The sequence below is a fragment of the Paramisgurnus dabryanus genome, chromosome 5 (genome assembly GCF_030506205.2).
Source record: "Paramisgurnus dabryanus chromosome 5, PD_genome_1.1, whole genome shotgun sequence".
NCBI classification, from domain to species: domain Eukaryota; kingdom Metazoa; phylum Chordata; class Actinopteri; order Cypriniformes; family Cobitidae; genus Paramisgurnus; species Paramisgurnus dabryanus.
This window is the reverse complement of record NC_133341.1, coordinates 23,514,425-23,535,213: the sequence shown is the minus strand read 5'-3', so window position 1 is coordinate 23,535,213 and position 20,789 is coordinate 23,514,425. Positions and strand designations below refer to the sequence as shown.

General features: G+C 38.2%; 1 protein-coding gene across 3 annotated transcripts in view; it reads right to left on the bottom strand.

Moving 5' to 3' along the window:
- Positions 1–20,789, bottom strand: part of ap1b1 (adaptor related protein complex 1 subunit beta 1) — a 41,578-nt gene that overhangs the window by 9,643 nt on the left and 11,146 nt on the right. For 2 of the 3 annotated variants that reach the window (XM_065250416.1, XM_065250417.2), the window contains exons 8-21: positions 19,385–19,505; positions 19,100–19,195; positions 18,785–18,900; positions 18,370–18,535; positions 16,998–17,096; positions 13,022–13,281; positions 12,696–12,894; positions 12,306–12,326; positions 10,174–10,200; positions 8,123–8,266; positions 7,805–7,950; positions 6,944–7,073; positions 2,637–2,721; positions 2,387–2,473 (exon numbers count right to left, since the gene is read on the bottom strand). In XM_065250416.1, the coding sequence (XP_065106488.1) occupies positions 2,387–2,473; positions 2,637–2,721; positions 6,944–7,073; positions 7,805–7,950; positions 8,123–8,266; positions 10,174–10,200; positions 12,306–12,326; positions 12,696–12,894; positions 13,022–13,281; positions 16,998–17,096; positions 18,370–18,535; positions 18,785–18,900; positions 19,100–19,195; positions 19,385–19,505 (1,697 nt within the window). The remainder of the gene's footprint in view (positions 1–2,386; positions 2,474–2,636; positions 2,722–6,943; positions 7,074–7,804; positions 7,951–8,122; positions 8,267–10,173; positions 10,201–12,305; positions 12,327–12,695; positions 12,895–13,021; positions 13,282–16,997; positions 17,097–18,369; positions 18,536–18,784; positions 18,901–19,099; positions 19,196–19,384; positions 19,506–20,789) is intronic. The other variant, XM_065250418.1, reaches the window with a different exon arrangement.

Here is a 20,789-nt window from a genome sequence, read left to right as displayed (position 1 = left end):
AAACTGCAAGTCGCTGTTTATTTACTTCCATCACTGCTGGTCTTCACAAAATATACACAACAAGTTGCTGTTTCTTCTTCATTTGTGGGTTAAACTGGCCAAGCTACTTTTTAATTGACGGTGGTGCTGCCTCTGTGGTAAACACGTGTGGATACTGTCTACCAGCAGTCTGCATGCGTGTTTGCACGTCGACGCAGAAGTATATATGAAAACCGAAGCGTAACCTACACCGAAGGACCTACTCACAAATACAATGCAGGAAGCTAGCTATTTTTTGTTCTGCCAACATGTTTGGTTTGTTTCACCTGCTGGAGCACCTTTGCAGATTTTAGTATAAATGTAACTGCTTTATTAAAGTCAAGGTACGGTAGTCACCACAGGACAAACATGTCAGTTTGTCCATTTAAGGTTACTGTAGAAGCATGGCGGCACAAAATGGCGACTTCCATGTAAGAGGACACGTGTATGTAAATAAAAACGTCTCATTCTAAGGTAATAAAAACAATACAGTTAATAATGTAAGGTCTTTATACACCATTGATAATATAGTTATGTAGATTATATTGCATTTCTGTCAAGAGATCCTTCTAAAATTTACACATTGCACCTTTAAATTACAAAATTGTTTTACAAAAAAAAATTACTCTTAATTTATCTGTCATTTCATGAATTCATAAACTGCAAAAATTATGCAATTACCAATTTTAAGGGGTCGTATGTAAAGTCAAAAGTAAAGTAATTAGTAGTGTAACTAAATACTGTTGGCTGGGAGTAAGACTGAAGCAATAATATTACTTTTGAAAGAAGTAAATAGTAATGAGTAATATTATATATTTTTTTAAATAACTAGCCCAATACTGCTCATTATTAAAAACCATACACATCATGTACTTTTAGATGTATTGAATCTGAGTGAGTCTCTATGGCAACTACATCGTGAATGTCTTCATGGACGTCATTATATTATGAAAAAACAGTCAGTAATTTGATTGATGAAAAGAAATTGATTAAACTTTCATTATTTGCTAGACTTTTCATTTTAGGGGCCAAGCACAGAAATTGGGTCTAATTATGAGTTATAATATGGTTTCAGACGATATGAAAAGAAAGTCATTTGTGCTTTATAAATCCTCATTTACTTTCATTGTATAAAAAAAAGGATTTCTTTTGGTATTTCATTAAAAGGAAAAAGGAGACAGTTACCGGTCTCTCAGATCAGATTCAAATCAGACCGCACATTCTCAACCTAACATGTACAATTATTTGTGATGATGTAAATTCATATGTAGCAGTAAAAAAAATTAATAAAGCAAGAAGGAAAGCAAGAAAGCAAGAAAGAAAGACAGACAGAAAGCCAATGAAAAAAGCCAAAGAAAGGGCAAAAACAGTGTATTCATTAGGAATGTAACTCAAAAACTGTGTGCATGGTCACGGCCGTGTAATTCACAATTTTTTTATGCAAGCACCCATGTGGAACAAAACCATTCCCCAAACACCTGCACCAAATTAATTATACAAAGATATGCTAACAGATCACCTCTGGTCTTCTGAGGCAGACTGAGACAGTAGATTGTGCTTATGGGTTATTGAAACTCACAAAAAGATAACTCGAGAGCTTATTCGGCCACTCTATTTGCTTATTTCCGTAGTCCGAAACTCTCAGCCATTTGCAGCCCACCCTCCCCCTCTTTGCAGCCCACACCTGCTGTCAAAAATATAACATAATCCAGCCCGCAGAAAGATTTTTATTTACTTAGTTTCAAATTTGTTTGATTATTAATGTAAACGTTTAAGAGGGCGTTCACAGTGTTGTCTAAAAATGCGAGTCAAGTTGCTTCTTTCCAAAGTGCTCGGGAGGTTGCGCGTCTTCCGTTGCTACGCAACCATGAGCCACGCTCTCCGTGACGAAAAGATAAAGAAATGCGTGATCGGATTTGAATTGCTCATCTGAACCTCACGTCAATCATATCATTGTCACCATGCATCTGGTTGGGACTTTGGAGTGTTCGTCCAGAGAAGATCTGTTAGGGTTATTCTGCGGGGTTACTTTTATCGAATTTGTTAGATTAGTGCAAGGTTTTAATATGAAGTTATTTAAGATAACATTAAGAAAAGATTTATATTTCTATTTAAATAATGTATAAAAAGACAAAGCATTGTTAATTTTTTTTAAGTATTATTATATGTTAAATAATAGAAAAACTGTATATTTACAGAAATATTGTGTTTTTTTGTTAAAATAGCTCTGTGGCCCGACAAGATGTCAATTTTAGAAATGGCCCCAAGCCACTTCGAGATTGAGACCCCAGGCTTATATTTTTGTCATTTCCATCTCACTTCCACATTTTCTTCCAATTCACAAGTGTGTGGCCTGTATTCCCGTTACCTGAGTTAAGGTGGATGTCTTTGATTTGGAACTGTGACTCGTTTTCATTTGGAATGTCCTTCCAGGTGGCCAGGAACACCTGACGGTCTGAGGATCAGATGAAAGTTTATAGCAAATTAGCATTACACACAAAGTCGTCAGACACTTAAAGAAAAAAAATTATACGATTGACATCACAACCATCTACAGCGATCCTGCTTACGTCTGAACGGACACAAGCACAAGGTGCAACGTGCTCAGACACACTCACCCATCTTTCCATCCTCAACGAATAGCAGGCTGAGGGGATACTGGCAGCTGAAGTAGAATACGTCAATGTTGTTCTTTACAGCTACCTGCAAGCCAGAAAAAAACACATTACTACTGTGATTACATGCACACTGTGGATGTAAAAATGCACTAACACTGCATTAAGAACAGAAGGTTCGCAGACAGCAAAACAAAATAAACAAGCCTCTCTTTTTCCAGGGCTTTCAAAGGAGGCACATACGCAGCTCAGAATATTAGGGATAGCTGGTCTTTGATCATCTCTTTTTTGACATTTTATGTCTCTCTACGTTCTTTTAAGTCCCTCTGTGTGTTTCCAAAGGTTGAGTTCATCTCCTGTGTGTGCGTGTACATGAATCTGTATGCCTGCATGTGAACTTCAAACATGCACAAATGCCTTTGAGGCAATGCTCACTGAAAGGATGCAAGATGCCCACTGACAGCTTGAGAAAAACAAAGTGCTATGTCTGTCTCGGGTAATAAAATCACAAACAGAATATGCACGATAGCAAGCCTATAATCCACATCTTCAATTAAAAATGATATTTTGCTATATGAAAATGACCTCTGTTAGCTTTTGTGTACCAGCACACTAAATAATTTTCCTAGGGCAGAATAATTGGTGCCGAAATGTGAAAAGTGCTTTATGTGAAAGTGGGTATGTTAAATATGTAAATGTCACAATGACTCTGACCCCAATACCAACATGACATTTGAAAGAGTCTATGGCCTTGTACACACTGCAAACTTTCGGAAGTGACAACCACAATAAATGCGGGAGTGAATCATCTAAATGATCGTCAAAAGTGCGGAGGTAACCATAGCAACGTGCTTATGCTTTTTTTTATCGTTTATAGCTTTTGGCTCATGAAGCAATCAAGTTTTTGGTGTTGTTAAAATGAGAAAGTGCCGGTACCAATATTTTGATCTTCCAGGTGAAACATTTGGATTTATTTCGGTTTATTATTGTATTTTTCTTTTTTGCGTGCAAGATCTGGCAATGCTATAGTTCCTTTTCTTGTCGGTATGTGTGTTCGAACCCATGACCTTTTAAGCTATACAGAAACACAGACACAGACTATGTACCAGACTGGCTGACTTTTGAAATGTGGCCAAACTTAAAAGCAAGAGAAAGCACAAATTTTATAGACACATCTGATTAAATAATTAATCTTTCTACACATACACCACGTGGACAAAGTAGCCTAAAGCTGCAAGAAAACATACTCTGATTTCCATCTGATTATGTCTGTAAATCTTTGGAGGGCATGAGGGATTGAGAGGCACCCATAAGAGCTTTGTGAAAGCTGACAGCAGGTTCACAGCATCCGTCAGAATAAAGACTACGCAGCCCAACGGAGGGACAGACAGTCCCACACAGACTTCAGGGCTTTAAGACTCCATCTCTGAATAATTCATCGAGTCAATGCAATCTTAGTGCTCTGCACAAAACCGTCATTCCTCATATAACTGCACTCGGTTAGAAATGCTATATACAACATGGCAAAAAATTAGGGTAATGAGAATGTAAAAGACAGATACCATAGATAGAGATTCACTGAAAACTACCACTTGTATCATTAAATTCAAAATCTGTTTATGGAGACAGAATTAGTTTGTTAATTGTGCAGGAATTAAATTACTATTTAAAGTCAATTTTTTTCTTTGATGTCACTGCAGAGAGGAACTGGTGTATTATCGGCAGCCACATCACGCTCCTCTGTATAAATATCAGCTGTTTAATCCAAACTCAGACTCCAAATTTAATTAATTTATTATTATTAAACATATGCCTTATCCAAAGCTACTTACAAAGATATATTTTTATCAGTATGCAAGTTCCTTGGGGAGCAATTCCATGACCTTTGTGCTGCAAATCCTATTAGTTGAGCTACAAGAGCACCCTGCATGTGGGGAAAAGTGTCAAACCCCTAATCATATTCAGATTTCATCAAAATGTAAACCGCTTGAGATAAGTGATAAGTTATGTATAAGAATGTAAAAGATGCACATTCATGATAAACCATTCAATACCAATCTAACATCTCTCTTAGTTCTGAACATGACATTTACTATGTACACGTAATCTGATAATGTAATTAAAATGGACCCTGTGGGTCTATAAAGCCTTAAGATTAAAACGCTATCTTCTTTTAATCTTTCTTAAAAGGGCTTAGGAGAGAGAGAAACAGACAAAAAGGGAGATTAAAATGTGTTACTTGCTTCAGTAAAACCTTACAATTTGGTCAAACCTGCAAAACTGAGGTGTCTTCCACAAGCTATACACATTTTAAGAGTTTGAGTGGTACGGTGCCACATGTGGGATTATTTTATCATGGTCCAGAGAGTACAGTGTCCTAGTGCTGGGGTAAACGACTATTTATTAAATGATAAATGGGGCGACTATTTTTCGATTAGTCGACTAATCTAACGACTAATTGGACGATTAATCTAACGATTAGTTTCTGTTGCTTGATTAATAAAAACAATAATAAAAAACATTCAAAAATGTGTCATGAAGAAAAAATAACATATATAAGTCACAGTGGACTATACGTCGCGTTCATTTAGAAAGTTATTTCACAAAATCCAAGCCAAAGAACAGACATTTAATATGGAAAGGCAAGTTATTCAACTAAACAATGGCAGACAGAATAGCACGCTGAATAGAGGTCTGTACGTTAAAGTAATACTATCAGTTATTTAAACGATAAACCATAGCATACAGAACTTACCTGAAGGGTAAAATAGGCTAAATTAACCGAACAAGCCAACTAGCATGAAGTTCGCATACTCGTCATTCCACTTTACGGAACCCATTGAATTACATAAATAGAGAAGCAGCACATGGCGGACTCTCGCGGCTGTAGACGGTAATGTTGTCTCTGGCCTCATAAATGTCAAAATTACTTCATACTGACTTACAAGGTGCACCTAACAACAAGACGCAGCTCCAGCCAAGTTATGAAAAAAAAACGCGGCTAATAGACCGAAAGTTTAATAGTTTGGTCGTGATCTTCTGAAGTTTTAAATTTAAAAAGCGAATAATTTCCTAATTTAGCTGCTCATGTCTCCGTCTAGCACGGAAGTAGCGATGTAATATAATATGTGACCTTGGACCACAAAACCAAAAAGTCATAAGGTTAAAGTTATTAAAATTAAGATTTAGGTGCATCATCCAAGAGCTAAATAAATAAGCTTTCCATTGATGTGTGGATGGGAGAATATTTTGCTGAGATACAACGATTTGAAAATCTGGAATCTGATGGTAAAAAAAATCCAAATATTGAGAAAATCGCAAATACAAAGTCAAACTGAAGCCCTTTAGTATCACATATTACTAACGAAAAGGTTTGTTTTAGTTATCTCTGTCAAAAACCAAAACTAAATAAAATCATAGTAACTTTTGTAGGCGCTCATTTACAAATCAGAAGTAATGTTAGCGCACCTTGCGGTCAAGTGCACATTACGAAAGTAGCCAGCGAGACTGTCGACTTCATAGGATTAAGCTAATTCAGTATTTCAAACTTTCCACATTCACACCGACCAGTTTACCTTAGGGGTCAGACGTCTTTACTCCTCATTTAAAAGAATCTGCAGAAAAGGCATGGAAGGGGACCACACAGGATTTTGTGGTTCTGTCGATCGCAGCTCTTGATATTGATAGCTCATACGACTTGTCAATCACCCCGCTTTCTTTTTGGTGGATGAACCCGGTGCTATGATTGGACATATGTTTCTTTTTCTGTTGCTTGTTTTGAGTACTGCTCGCTGCATAGGCGTCAACAGATTCTTGCATAGTTTAGAGTGACCGTACCAGCATACTTTGATGTCAAAATGAGTACCTGCTACTTAAAATGCATACCTGTATGCAGGTTAAATAACAGGAAAGGGTTAAATAACATCCTTATCCTCCACATTCAACCACGGGCACTATGGCTGACTCCACTAAGAGATAATCAGGCACGACTAATTCAAACCGCAGCCCCCACTGTTGTACTGCTGCAGACCTACAACCCTGATTAATAGAGGATATAAGTGGACATGAGTGAAATAAGAAGCAGAGAGAGAGACAGAGAGACAGAGTGAGAAAGAGATAGAGAGAGACAGAGAGGACAAGGAGACAAATGATATCTCTTAAACTGGAGATATCTCAGCACCTGCATCCCCATGTCTCTGCAGTAGCATTTTTGGACTGCAGCCTTTGTTTGTGTGCATTAAAGGATAACACTTATTCAGCATGTCACACTCTGCCTGTTTCACACTGTAAAAATGCAATGAAAATGGTACCTGCAGATTGTTGAGAGGCTCCATTTTCATGACAGGGCCGCTTGTACTAAGAGGCAGGCTGACGTCAATAGTTTGATTGGGGCTCAGGGGAGTGAGAACCTGCAGAGGGCCAGCAGGTGCTAGACCAAAACTACAGAAAAACAAAGAAACACAATCAAGCTTATCATTCAGCTCAGGAAACAGTAAACAGAATAAACACAATATTATCCTTTAATAAGCAGTATCTGTTAATATCGTTAAGTCTACTCGATCTGGACTTTTTTTTTGCTACAGATATAAATAATACCTCAAATTGTGAGGATGGGATGTATTTTTCAGTTCCCAAGCTATCAGACAAGTAAAATGGAAGTAAAAATAAAAACAAACTATAAATCCCATAAACTCATAATGACGGAGGAACCCACATCTGTAGGGAGCAAATTATCACAGAGTTGTGGGTGGGATCTTTTGGCTTGACCCAATAAGAAACCACCCAGAAAACTATAGGTCAACTAACTAACACAGTTTAGTTTTTGCATGACTGAACTCAGTCAAGTAAAAATCCAGTTAGGTATACAAATAAGAGTGCAACCTTGTATTGCCCTTATATTTGTAAAAACGTCTGAGTAGCTATCTAATAATATAATGCATTACTTAAAAGTTTCACTAAATGCAATTCACTAGACAGAGGTGCTCAATCTACATAAAAGCACATTAAAACATCAGCAGTAGATCAGCATGTCCTTGAGCGATCCAGTTGACGACATAAAAATGCAAAGTTTTCCAGGCAGGCCTCCAAAGTCATAAAAAAAATACTGCAGAGAGAAGTGTAAAACCTTGAACAGACCTCCAAAACTATTTCCATCCTGCCCCTGCATTTACCTGTTCCTGTTGAACTGTATGGCAAAGTCAGTCATAACGCTCATCGCTTTGTTGGTAAGAGACAAATCCATCTGAATGACCCCACCACGCCGGGCAAACGTCCCAGAAATCTCCAGTCCTTTAGCCTTCATTGCTGGTAACCACATCTGAAAAACATCCACATCCTAAATGGTAAATGTTTACTGGAAAAATTTGCAGTCAAGAAGAAACTGCTGCATTACAAGCTGATTTAAAACGTGAAGGGAAACTGCACATAAAACACTGTTGAGGTCCTAAGTGGAGTTATTGATTGGGCTTGCTGATTTATTCCAGACTTACTGCTTTAGGAGGAACGTAGGATCCACTTGGCATTCCAACACCTCCACCCAGATCAAATAGGTCTCCTAATCCACCTCCGACAGCAGGAGTGCTGCCCAGAGCGGAAGGCATGACTGCTGGGGCCACCCCCAGACCTGCACCCATCTGAAAAGAAGAAAAGGAGTATAACGACCTATTGCAACCAATCTAGACTGTTACAAGACCTCCAGGAGTACGGCATGCAAAGAAATTGAAGGAAAAATGTGGAGGTGCAGTTAGGGCTGTGACGGTTAGGATATTTTCTCACCGCGGTGAAGCATAAAAAAAATCATGCGGTTATGCGGTTAACCGCACAACAGTAACCCCCAAAGCCCAAAAGCACAACCCCCCACCCCCGCAAAGCATCGGAAACGTCTTCTTATTTATTATTAAAACAACAAAATATATTAGCAATAACAACATAAAATAATATTTATTTCCATAGGTATAATATATATATATATAGCAATACATATATATATTTTTATATATAATATATATAATAATTATATAACTTTTTGTCATCGTTTATAACCCATTTTGTACAATACATTTCATACAATAGCAACCTGAAAAAAACTAGAAAGAACATGCCGAGCTCAACATTTTTTCTTGTAAGCAAAACCTTGATTCCAATTTCTTTAGACATTTTTAGAGTGTTTTTCGGGTAAAACTCCGTGGATATAACGCACTCCTCCAAATGCAACGGGTTGAACGTTAAATAATTTATTGCACAATAAAATGGGTTACAAACAATGACAAAAACTGTTCCATAATTCATATTAAACTCAAAAGAAACGAAAATAAATACTATTTCATGTTACTATAGTTAATATGTTTAATTATAATTTTTCAAAGCAGATACGAAACGAAATAACGTATTGCATCATCCCGTAAATAACTGCGCAAAACTTATGGATACTCCAATCAATGCTTTAAATTACTGCTGTCCATTTGCATCAAGAAGATAATAAAACTTTTTTGATCCCGAGCTGGAGAAATTAGTTTACAGCATTAACGGGTCACGCGGTCAGTAAGCCCTCACCTGCCTGACTGATGTCACTCTGGTACTTTGCTCCTCTCGCAAAAGTCTTGGAGATTTCCAACTGTCGTTGCTGGGCTGAAGTTTTATGCTTTACTAAAGGTATGTTTGGTGCTCCCAAGTCCGACAAACGCCACATGATAGTTAATCATCACAAGATGTGATTTTAGATAGTGGCATTTCCTCGCTACGATAGTCAGACATATAGGTCTACAGCCGACCGCGCTAGCCTTCATAACTATAGTTGGCATGTTTGACAATCATAGTTTTAAATAATTATGCTATTCTTATCAGTACCAACGCGCATTTCGTGCTGCCCGGTGACCTTCTTGCACCTGAATAATGTAATGTGCGTGGCTGTGAGATTTCCTTGCACTTGAGATTTTGTTATTCGCGCAGTGAGTGAGTTGGTACAGTTCCATGGCATGCAATAAATATCAGAGCACCTGGGCATGACGCGCTTAAATTAATGGCTTCATGTTTAAGAAGATTGTGCCCGTGACAGTAGGCTATTGTGTGTATTAAAGTACTGAAACTAAGTAATTAAATAACAATTATAAGACATGCGCACATAATAAACCCCTATATATGTTTAATGCATTGTCCCTCCCCCTTGTGCGGAAAGCAGTTTTTTCTCTAGAACCCTTGAACACAGGATGAAAGACAGTAAATTATGATTAACAATGACTTTTGTGTATAGTTCATATCATACACCATATGACTTCTGTAACTTTCACCAGCAAAATAAAGAAAATATAAAAAAGTGCGGTGATGACGATGATGAACTCAGCACCGCGGTTGGCATCTCATTACTGCGGTGATGCGGTGACGCGGTTATCGTCACAGCCCTAGGTGCAGTTTAACAACCCTTGAAGAACCTCCATGATTAATGAAGGAAAGCCCCGGTGCTGATGCAAATCCTCCGTAACTGAATGGAGCACATTTATCAAAGTCTAGGTAAACTGTGCTGAATAAAAAATTCCGGACTTACCGAAGGACTTCCTCCGATGTCTCCCAGCTGAGAAAAAAATAGACAAAAATGGTTAGGAATGTTTTACATTTATTATAAAAGGGTGATGAGGTGGGAGGAGGGACTAAAAAGTGGATGACAGGAGGAAACAGTGAGTAAATTTCCATCCATGCATTTAAATAAAACTTCTTTAATGCTCCAAGAAAAAAAATGACTTTCCCTTATGGAAAAAATATTCAATCTGTAATAGGAATGCATAATATACCAAAATTGGCTAAATGTCGCAAAAACAGTTTGCAATAACTGAATAATTTGAATACTTCAAATGCATGTAAAGAGCTTGGATGCAAACCCCTCTAACTGCATCGGAAATGCATTTTTTTAATACACTTAATGGATTCTGCCAACAAATCAGTGTTTCTGAATGACCTGAGGTTGGGATTTAGTAGAAAGTATTTGATAAACGTGTAATAAGGGCCGACAGCATTCGGTTAATATCATTCTCATTTTTGACTGATGTGGCTGATGTGTAGAAGCTTTGGCATCTGAGCTCCTCGTATGTATAGTCAAACATTTAGCAAAGTGACTGGCAGACAAATGTTTAGTGCTTTTGTGGAATATCGAAAGAATGGGAAACATGCATATTTGCTATACTTTGTCAAATTTTAAATATATTTTTTAACAAAACTCATATTGATTTTACACACTTAAAGGAACAGTATGTAAGAAATTTATATCAATTAATCATAAAATGGCCCTGATATGTCACTAGACATTAAGAAATAATTTTCATTTCAAATACTTATATCACTCACAACAGTGGTCTGGCCAGGATATTGTCATTTAAAAAGTGGAGTTGCAGCCCTCAAATGATGTTTATGTTGTCATTTTGTGTATTGGCCACCAGCTGTGTGATTGCAGTACCAGTTTTAGCCACAAGTTTTGTGATTGCAATACCAGTTTTGGCCACAATCCTACATACGGTTCCTTTAAGGCATATTCCATTTTTTCTTGAATATCATGCAGCCATAATTAGTAAGGGGGCACACCAACCGCAAATTCAACAATTTTAAGAAGAAAAAGTTAATGCAGAGACTCGAAAAGCGAGAACAAGCGAAAACGAGGGCTATTTGCTCAAATGAGTTTTTGCGCAAGTTAAAAATATTCAACTCAGGCAAAAACTTTGCATGACACAAAATTAAATCCCACGAGTAATCTAGAGCAAGAAACGCGATGCTTCGTGTTTGGTGTGTAAGCAGCATAAGAAAGAAAAGATATAGATCTAAAGTTTCATGAAAACAAATAATATCAATAGATCTCAATAGACATGCGATCAAGTATCAATAATTCCTAGCAATCTATAATGATGGTTTTTCTGTTATGTAGCACATGGTATGGAAAAACTGCATTATCCACCATTGTTTAAGTGACATTCAGATTTTTGTATAAATTTAATTCACAGCTTGGATGGAAATTTATATTAACTGTTTTACTCTGCTTTCCATTGTACAGACTGCCTGTCCTGTTACCGACCTATGACCTGGATGACTAAAACTAGCACAACGGGAGGAAGGGCACTCTTTAGAGCCACTTTATACTAATTTGAGACCAGGTTCTAACCTTGACTTATATTAACTTTAGAAAGAAGAGCCTTGTCTAAAAACACTACAAAGAAATAACTTCTGAGGATGATCCTAAATGTAAAAACAGCCTCACACACCTCTCTATTACTATAATCAAAAGCAGTCTGTGGAGACTGCACCTCCACCCTGTGGGAAACACTCAGCTGATAGAGAAATGGGATGAAAAGCAAAGAAATTATTTTACTTATAATATAATCTTTAAGCAATCGCCTCTAGGGTTGACAAACTGTATATCAGAGAAAACCTACAAGTGCAGCTTTAGGAACATTAAGCCTGGTTTAAATCTAGAACTTAAGATGTGTGATAACAAGAAATCTAGTGTTACTAATGCAGACCACATTTTACAAAAACAAGACGTGATCAATACTTGTGATTAAAATTCAGTTGGCAAACTGCAGTATGTGAAGTAGCCCTCTTACACACAATAACACAAGTCCCCGATTGACTCTAATGAAATGGTATGATATGAAAGAGTGACTGTCTGATACCGTTTTCACTTAGTTTAATTACCGTATCTGATTCATCGCCCATCTGCAAGTGTAGCGCAAGGATAAAACAGAGGACAAAATACAGTCAAAGAAACGAATAAGAGGACAGGAAGGAAATTCAGGCAGGGAAAGTACTTTATGCACGACCATCTGTGAAGTCTCAACAGACACAATTACACTGGTTAAAGGGATTTTGGAAGTGTGCTTTAAAGCTGGAGGCTGATCTGGGATAAGCTTCAGCTCTTTGAAGATCTTATCTTTAGAATTTATGCTTAAATTGGACATATGTGGTAAATAAAAAAACAGGCCTGCATCCTTCTTTTCTCTATATTTTATATTTTATTGTAATATGATTTTACCACAAAATTGGGATTATGTTTGGAAAGTGTGCAAGATGAGTGAAGAAACGTACCAAACTATCTAGACCTCCTCCCAGGAGGTCCATGGCTCCCATCTGCATAGAGGGCTGAACTGAAGGAATAGTGGCAGTGGGCGGGGCCAGATCCAAGTTCAGCAGATCACCTAGGAGATCACCTTGTGATGGAATGACAGCAGGTGGCGCTTCAGCAGATCCAGACTGGCCGACATCTGGACTCTCTGCACTCTCCCCACTGATAAACAAAAGGCTTACTAGTACTCATATTTAACAAAGCTGTCAAATTTAAAGGAGTACAAATATTTAAGATTTTATTTTCAACAGGGATTCACATGAGGCAAGTAAAGAAACAAAAGACTTACGAGCCAGCACGTGCAGGAATTTTCTTGTGCTGAACACCACGACTGCCCTCCACAAAGGCACTGGGGGGTTTGTGATAGACAGAGGCCAGAGTACCGATGTGGCAGATGAGCTCCTCAAGCAAGGTGGGCTCAATCAGGTCCGTCTCCTCTGAGATCAGAGGCTTCTCGGCCAAAACAACCTCTTTAGCCGCCACAGGGTCTGTGGAGAGCAGACGCCAGTAGATGTAGCCACGATCACGCAGGTCAGGATTATCAGAATCCTGGAAAGTTGAAGAAGAAAAAATACATGAATTAAAACCAATGGAAGAACTGATGAGTCACTTTGTGCTTCATATAAAGCGAGTAGGGCTGACATGAGCAGTAAATGAAAAAAATACAGGTCCGATATTTGGACACACATCCGGTATTTGATTTGTGCATGCCTGTTTACATATTCATGTATACCTCGCAATGACAAACATAATGGCCAGAATGTGCATTTGACTGATAACACAAGCAGCCACATTACCGAACAAGCATTATCACAACTAAGTACAAGCATTTGAAAAAAGTCACGTCAGTCACAAAATTCAGTATTACAGCAGATAAAGAGCTACTTTTATTTTAGCATAAAATTTGAGGCTGCAACACCTAATTAAATATTCAATAGTCGTCAATACTAAAAATAGTGTTCAACGAATGTCCTTATCGATTAGTTTGGTCTGTGCACTTGCAAACCATCCTACTGCAACAGCCCAGGCTGCTTTGTAATCGCTTTTAAAGGAGTAGTCCATTTTAAAGATGGGGTCCATTGACTTTTTATAGTAGGAAAAAAATACTATGGTAAGTCAATGGGCCCCATCTATAGAGAGGACTACTTTAAACTTTAACAAACACTGCACTTTTGCATTCACCATCATCATGTGAATCATTCTGCCATCTTGCTTTTTCATTTTAAGCCCTGGGTATACTCAGTTTTTATGCATAAGCAAGCATACTTGCACAGTCGACACATGCTGACGTTTGACTCATGTGCACTGCGAAAAATTGCAATATGTCTCGTGGCCTATAAACTCCTGTATGCACATTGTACGAGAGATTTAAAAAATTTGGCAGTGTGCGTACAGTACGCACGCAGGCAACTGATGACAAAAATGACATCACGCACACTTTACACAAACCCTCGCATAAAAAATGTATTCTACTTTGGCCTTAAGTCCCACTGCTCTGTGCTGTATAAACAAGGAGCTCGCACAACATAGTGCAGATACGCCTCTGCACAACTCGTGCGATTGCCATTTTCATTATCGAATATTATCAAATATTTGATTAGTTGTTGCAGCCCAAATAATATCGCTACCCTAGTACCAATACTTTTGACATCTATGCATGAGAAATTAAAAGAGAAAATGATGAAGTGTGGGTGACACTGTTTCGCCCTTAAGACAAAGTTTTGTGGAGAGAACTGTCACAATCTTGTGTAAATAATGCAAAACTTTGTCTGAGCACTAATTTATCCATGTGAAAGATCAAGGGGTGCACCAGAAACACCCAGAACAAAACAGCGGTGCGAGAATTACATACGAAAGCCATAAAACAGCACCTGGGATGGAGGGGGTCATTTCGTATTCTGACAGAACTCTGGCGGTGACTACAGCCTGTGGCGCTGAAGCTCAAAGTTAATAATGACAAGATTCAATCTCAGATCCCAGTGTGACAGCATAGGCCAACGGCTTCTCTGAATATTAACAAGATCACACACGGGCTCCCCTTTGCTCTGACACACAAACATTAATCCACCAAGCAATAACTTGTACACTTTGTAAATGTGCACATTGGGGACGTGACAAAGCACAAAGGTGACAAATCAATTAGATTGAATAGTTGCCTTAAACTCTGTATACTTAAAGGTGCAGCGTGTACATTTTAAAGCTTAAATCTTTTAATTGGCGTTTTCCAATTAGAGTTACAAAACAAGGGACAACCTAGCATTGTTTCAACATATTAAACAATAAATAAATAAAATCAAAATGTGGTTGAATCAAAATACTTATTTTTCTCTGATTCAAAGAAGAGAGGAAAAAACACAAACAAAAAAGGGTGAAAAGTATGCTCCAGAGTTCACAAGTCAAATATAATACAACAAATTATTGCTACATAAATAAACACTGTATACAAACAGAGTAGAAAAATATTGAGAAAGAAAAAAAGGAAAGAGAAAGGAAGGGGGCACCTATAAACAATCATTGTCACTTGAGGAAGAAAAAAAAAAGACAAATAAATGTTTTCCTTTTTATGCTTTGTGGTTTAGTGTGTAATTTTTAGCGGTATCTAGCTGTGAGATTGTGAATCACAAACAACGGCTCAATCCACCGTTCCCCGAAACGCATAGGGAAGCCGGTAGCCGCCCAAGGACAAACATGTTGTTGTCTAAGACAAAATAAAGTTGTGAAAAAAAGCTCTGTAGAGCGGTTTGTCCATTTAGTCCTACTGTAGAAACATGGCCGCACAAAATGGCGACTTCCATGAAAGGTGACCCGCTGTGTATGTAGATAAAAACAGCTCATTCTAAGGTAATAAACACAGTTCATTATGTAAGGGTTTTATACACCACTGATATTATTAGTTATCTATATTATATTGCATTTCTGTCAAGAGATCCTTCTAAAAAGTTACACACTGCACCTTTAAAGTGGTATTTAGATTAAGTTGCAACGATAAAAATCACAGCATGGTAATTTTTTAAATAATGCTCTTCCAAGCATCACCACTAAAATAATGCAACAAAAAATTAAGAAAAAAAATGTCTGAATTAAATGTTTTATTATAATATCCATTTATAATATAATATAAAAAGTTTTTTAATTTTTATGTTTAACAATATTTATTTTAAACTAAACAAATTAATATTAATTAAAAAACTTTTTTATATACACCATCACATCAAAAAGCTTGGTAAATAATGAAGAACATTTGAGTCAAGTGAATGGTAGACTTTTGTTGAAGGTATACCTAAAAATAATATCCACTTCTATTTTAGGTAGAAGGGTAGGACAGGACACCCTACCACATGGACATACAAAACCATAAAAGTGTCTTGTCCTGTTGAGAACATCACCCAAAGTCAAAAAAGCAGCAGGCCTGCACGCTTACTCCATAATGCACTGCTTTAATTAACAGGAAAAAGGTTGTTTAAATGAGGCAGGCGACGGACACTGGCACTTTCAGTGACAAGCTGCTAAGAAAGTAAGTCTTACGAGTGTTCTGGAAATAAAAGCTTTAAAAGAACACAACCCCGCTATTCTTGGCTTGTGGATAAACTAATTGCTGCAGACCAGCAGAGTGCCATCTCCAGTGCACTGCTATATGAATATGTACATGGGTATGCATAGAAATAGTGCTTTTCCACTGGAGTTTGGTGCTGCTTTAAAGTGGGTGGTATTATAGGCTTTTAGTTACAGTTGCGCCGCATTATACTGCTGTGACATCGTAATGCTATACAAACAAATGCACAAAACAGGAGCAAATCGATGGAATGGCATTTTTCATTCTCAGCATGTAGATGTTTTTCACCGCTAATAGGGATGAAAGCTGCTCAGCTGTACTGAATTGTACTGGGTCATACTATGCAATGGAAAAGCACCAACAGTTAGCAGTGTAGTTCATGTAGTCTAACAGATGCACAGGAATCGGACACCAAAAGATTGAGGTCTTTCCCTTTACTTCCTTATATTTTTTGCCTACAGTTACAAAAAAGCAATTGCAGTGTTTTGTTCAAAAGAATACTTGTCAAGTGTTGACATGAATTTCTTGTTTACTGACATACACAACCATTCACATTCTTAGGAAGGCATCAGCCAGCTAAACTAGCTTTCCTTTTGAAATCTGTAGCGAAGATGACAAACACCTCCAGAAAGCATCTCTAGGAGGTGCAGGTATAGATATAGTGTAATTTTCTCACTTTGATAACAGTCCATGTGAGTGGACAAAGTCTCACCTGTGTCGCAAGACTCAGCACTTGTTGCACCAGCTCCTGGGTCTCAGTGGGCTTCTTCAGGAACAGCTTTACAATGGCTGTCAGCAACTGCAGCTGGACCTGAGAGACAACCGTAAAAGTTAACTTAGACAAAAGTTCACGTAAGTTCATGAGAGTAAGCACTAGAGTAGCAGTGATGCCACTAGGGGTGGGCTCACATACACCCACATACTAGATAATGAAATTATACAGGCAGTTTGAATGTGTGCTTTGTGATGATTAACAGCATGTGAACAGTTTAAGATAAAATATGAAGGCAATGATGGAATGTGACATCTATTGATGAGACTGACTGCCAAGAAAGTAACAATGTCTTAACATTCAGTCCCAAGTTATCAATGTTTCCTAAAGCTAAGGTAAAAACTTTACAGAAAATAAGTATTTTTACAAAAACAATAAACTGCTTTGATAACACCTAAGTCAGGGGTGGGGAACTTTGGTCCTGGAGGGCCGATGTCCTGCAGAGTTTAGCTCCAACCATAATTAAACACACATGAAACAGCCAATTAAGGTCTTACTAGGCATACAAGAAAATTTTAGGCAGTTGTGTTGAGGCAAGTTGTAGCTAAACTCTGCAGGACCCTCCAGGACCAAAGTTGCCCATCCTTAACCTAAGTGTTGTTAGGCTACACATTTGAACTGCACAGACACTTTAAAACATGGTATCGAAATTGGATTGGTAAGGGAAAAAGTAGTATCCCTGTATCCCTAGTTTAGTCTAAAGGGCGATTTATAGTCGTGCGTAGGTCCTACGGCGTAGCAGCGACGGCGTAGGTTCCGCGTCGGTTTTCATTTATACTTGTACGTCGCCATCCGCGTCGACATGCAATTACACGTGAAACCACTGGGTGGCAGTAATCACGCGTGTAACCACAGTAGAAGCAGAAGTCGTCACAGAAGAAGAAGCTAAGAAAGTAAACCCACAAACGAAGAAGAAATAGCAACTTGTTGTGTATAATTTGAGAAGACCAGCAATGATGGAAGTAAATAAACAGCGACTTTGTTGCAGTTTGAGTTAAATCACTCCTCAACTTGGCTCATCTTTGTTTTCACCGTCTCAAACGGAAATACCTATGACGCAGTTTTTTTTTTACCTGACGGGAGGGGTTTTGGTGAACCAATCACAGCGCTTACGGTCCGTGTAGAGCCAAAATTTTGGGAGGTGCGCGTCAGGCTACGCAGAGCTACGCACAGGCTACGGATAGCCTACGCCGTAGCTACGCCGTAGGACCTACGCACGACTATAAATCGCCCTTAAAGGCTGAAGTACTTAGTGCTACCCACTGAGCCACTGTGCCTCCCCCCACCTGAGCTTTCCAGTGCTTAAATTCACCTGTGTGCTCTCATCATGGAAACCTTCCAGGAAGCTTTCCAGCAGCTCGTCGGCATTGTCGATTCTCTCAGCGTACTCTCCCACAATCCAGATCATGGCTGCCCGAGCCTCAGGCTCATCCAAAGAGTCCAGGTTCTCACACAGGGTGGCGATCACGCTCTCATACCTGACAACACAAGTAAAATACAAAAATGAAGCTGCAGGAAGAGGACTAATGCATGACGGGGCTCAGTGAAATTTTATTGCATGATTTCTTTGTAATTATTACTACATGAAATCAAAACATATTTTTTCATTTGGGATGAATCATCCCTTTAAGTTTGCCTAAAAAGCGTGCTGAATTAATTTACCTTTACAGAAAAGAGTCATGCAAATCTTTGTTGACAAAGGGTCAGGGGAAAATTGTATAACTTACTTGTTGGGGTACTTGCGGAAAATGTCCTTGATGACCACGATAGCTTCCTGCACCACATAGTTAACCTTGGTCTGAATGAGGTCAAGCAGTGTGCTGACACAACGCTCTGCTGATTGCTGTGATGGAGATATGAGAGAAGACACAGATAAAGCATCTCTTTAACTATAGAGCTTAAATACAACCATTCACCAATTAAAGAGTTGATTTCTGTTTTACATCAGGTTAAATGCTTTCATAGAGGGGGTGAAGTTTAAAGTTTAATTAAATTAGACTGCCAATGCTAATGAAATTAATAATAATGTCAGGCCAGCTCACCTCTACTTTAATTGCACAGCGGCCGATGGCTCGTACAGCCTTGCGCACAAAGTCTACATCCACCTCAGTGGCGTATTCCTTCAGCTCAGCAAGGACCTAAACAACACAGACCAACGCAAATATTTAGCACAGACGCTCATAAAAACAAATGTCAAATGTTGATGCGATATATCTGCTGCAGTGGGTGGTGTGAAAGAGGATGTATAAACATGAGTGATTAAATGGCGATCATGTTCCACATTAGAAAGAAAGGAGATCTGAGAGTGTGGGTGTCATTTCAGTCACCTGAGCGATGTTGGCCTGAGACGCCAGGCGGATCATGATGTCCAGTTTCTCCAGTTTGACATAGATCGGGTCATTGTATTTCACAAAGAAAACTTTCATTTCATGCTTTAGAATTTCAGGGCTGAAAAAGAGACAGAATGAAAAACCAGTAATTAAACTACAGATGAAGCTTTTATTATAAATATTTCTTGCAAGGAAAGAGTAGGTATGAATATTATTATTAAATATTATGTGTAGTGATATCAAACAATTAATTGCATACAAAATAAAAGTGTTTTCGTAATATGTGTGTGTGTGTGTGTGTGTGTGTGTGTACCTGGTAATTATCACGTTGTGGGGACCAATTGTCCCCACAAAGATAGGAATACCAGTGTTTTTGTGACCTTGTGGGGACATTTTGATGTCCCCATGAGGAAACATGCTTATAAATCAAACAAATTGATGTTTCTTGAAAATGTGAAGTAGTAGAAAGTTTTCTGTGATGGTTGGGGTTAGGGAAAGGGGTATGTAAGGGGAAAAGAATATACAGTTTGTGTGGTATAAAATGCATTACGTCTATGGAATGTCCCCACAAAACATGGAAACCAGAATGTGTGTGTGTGTGTGCTGTGTTTAATTACTATGCATATATAAATACACACACAAACATTTTATTTATTAGGGCTGGGCATGGATTAATCTAGATTAATCTCATACAAAATTAAAGTAATTTTTTGCATAATATACAAGTTTGTGCTGTGCATAAATATTATGTATATTTAATAGTGGTGTAACGGATCGCAGTTGATCCGTGATCCGACCCACGGTTCGGCTCACATGTGATTCGCGGATTAATACGCAAATTTAAATAGGGAAAGTTTATCATTTGTAAGGGTTGCAAATGATTTTAAACCGTTTAACTGCAAAAAGGCGCTAAAGTGAGCAGTTTACTTTACGCACAAACGAACGTGCGGTTTAATTAGGGTGACCATACGTGCCATTCTTCCCAGACACATCCCGTCCAGGATTTCGGTGCGTCTTCCGGAAGTCGTATTTGTTGACCGCATACGCCATAAAAACATAAGATATACAATCGTTTCATTCTTACCTTAAAATGTAACTGTTGCTTTTCTGTAATAATAATAATAGTCCTCTATGACGTATGCGGTTGACAAATACCACTTCCGGAAGACGCACCGAAATCCTGGACGGGATGTGTCCAGGAAGAATGGCACGTATGGTCACCCTAGGTTTAATGCGTCTGGTCTAGCTCGAGTCCAACGTGATCATCCTTCAAAGATCAGAACTCTTGATGAGTAAACTTCAGAGAGTTGCCCTACTCTCTCTCATACTGTAGTGTATTAAAATACATTTGGCTAACAGAGCAATAAAAAACAACGTAACGTTTTTATGTGGGAGACTGTTT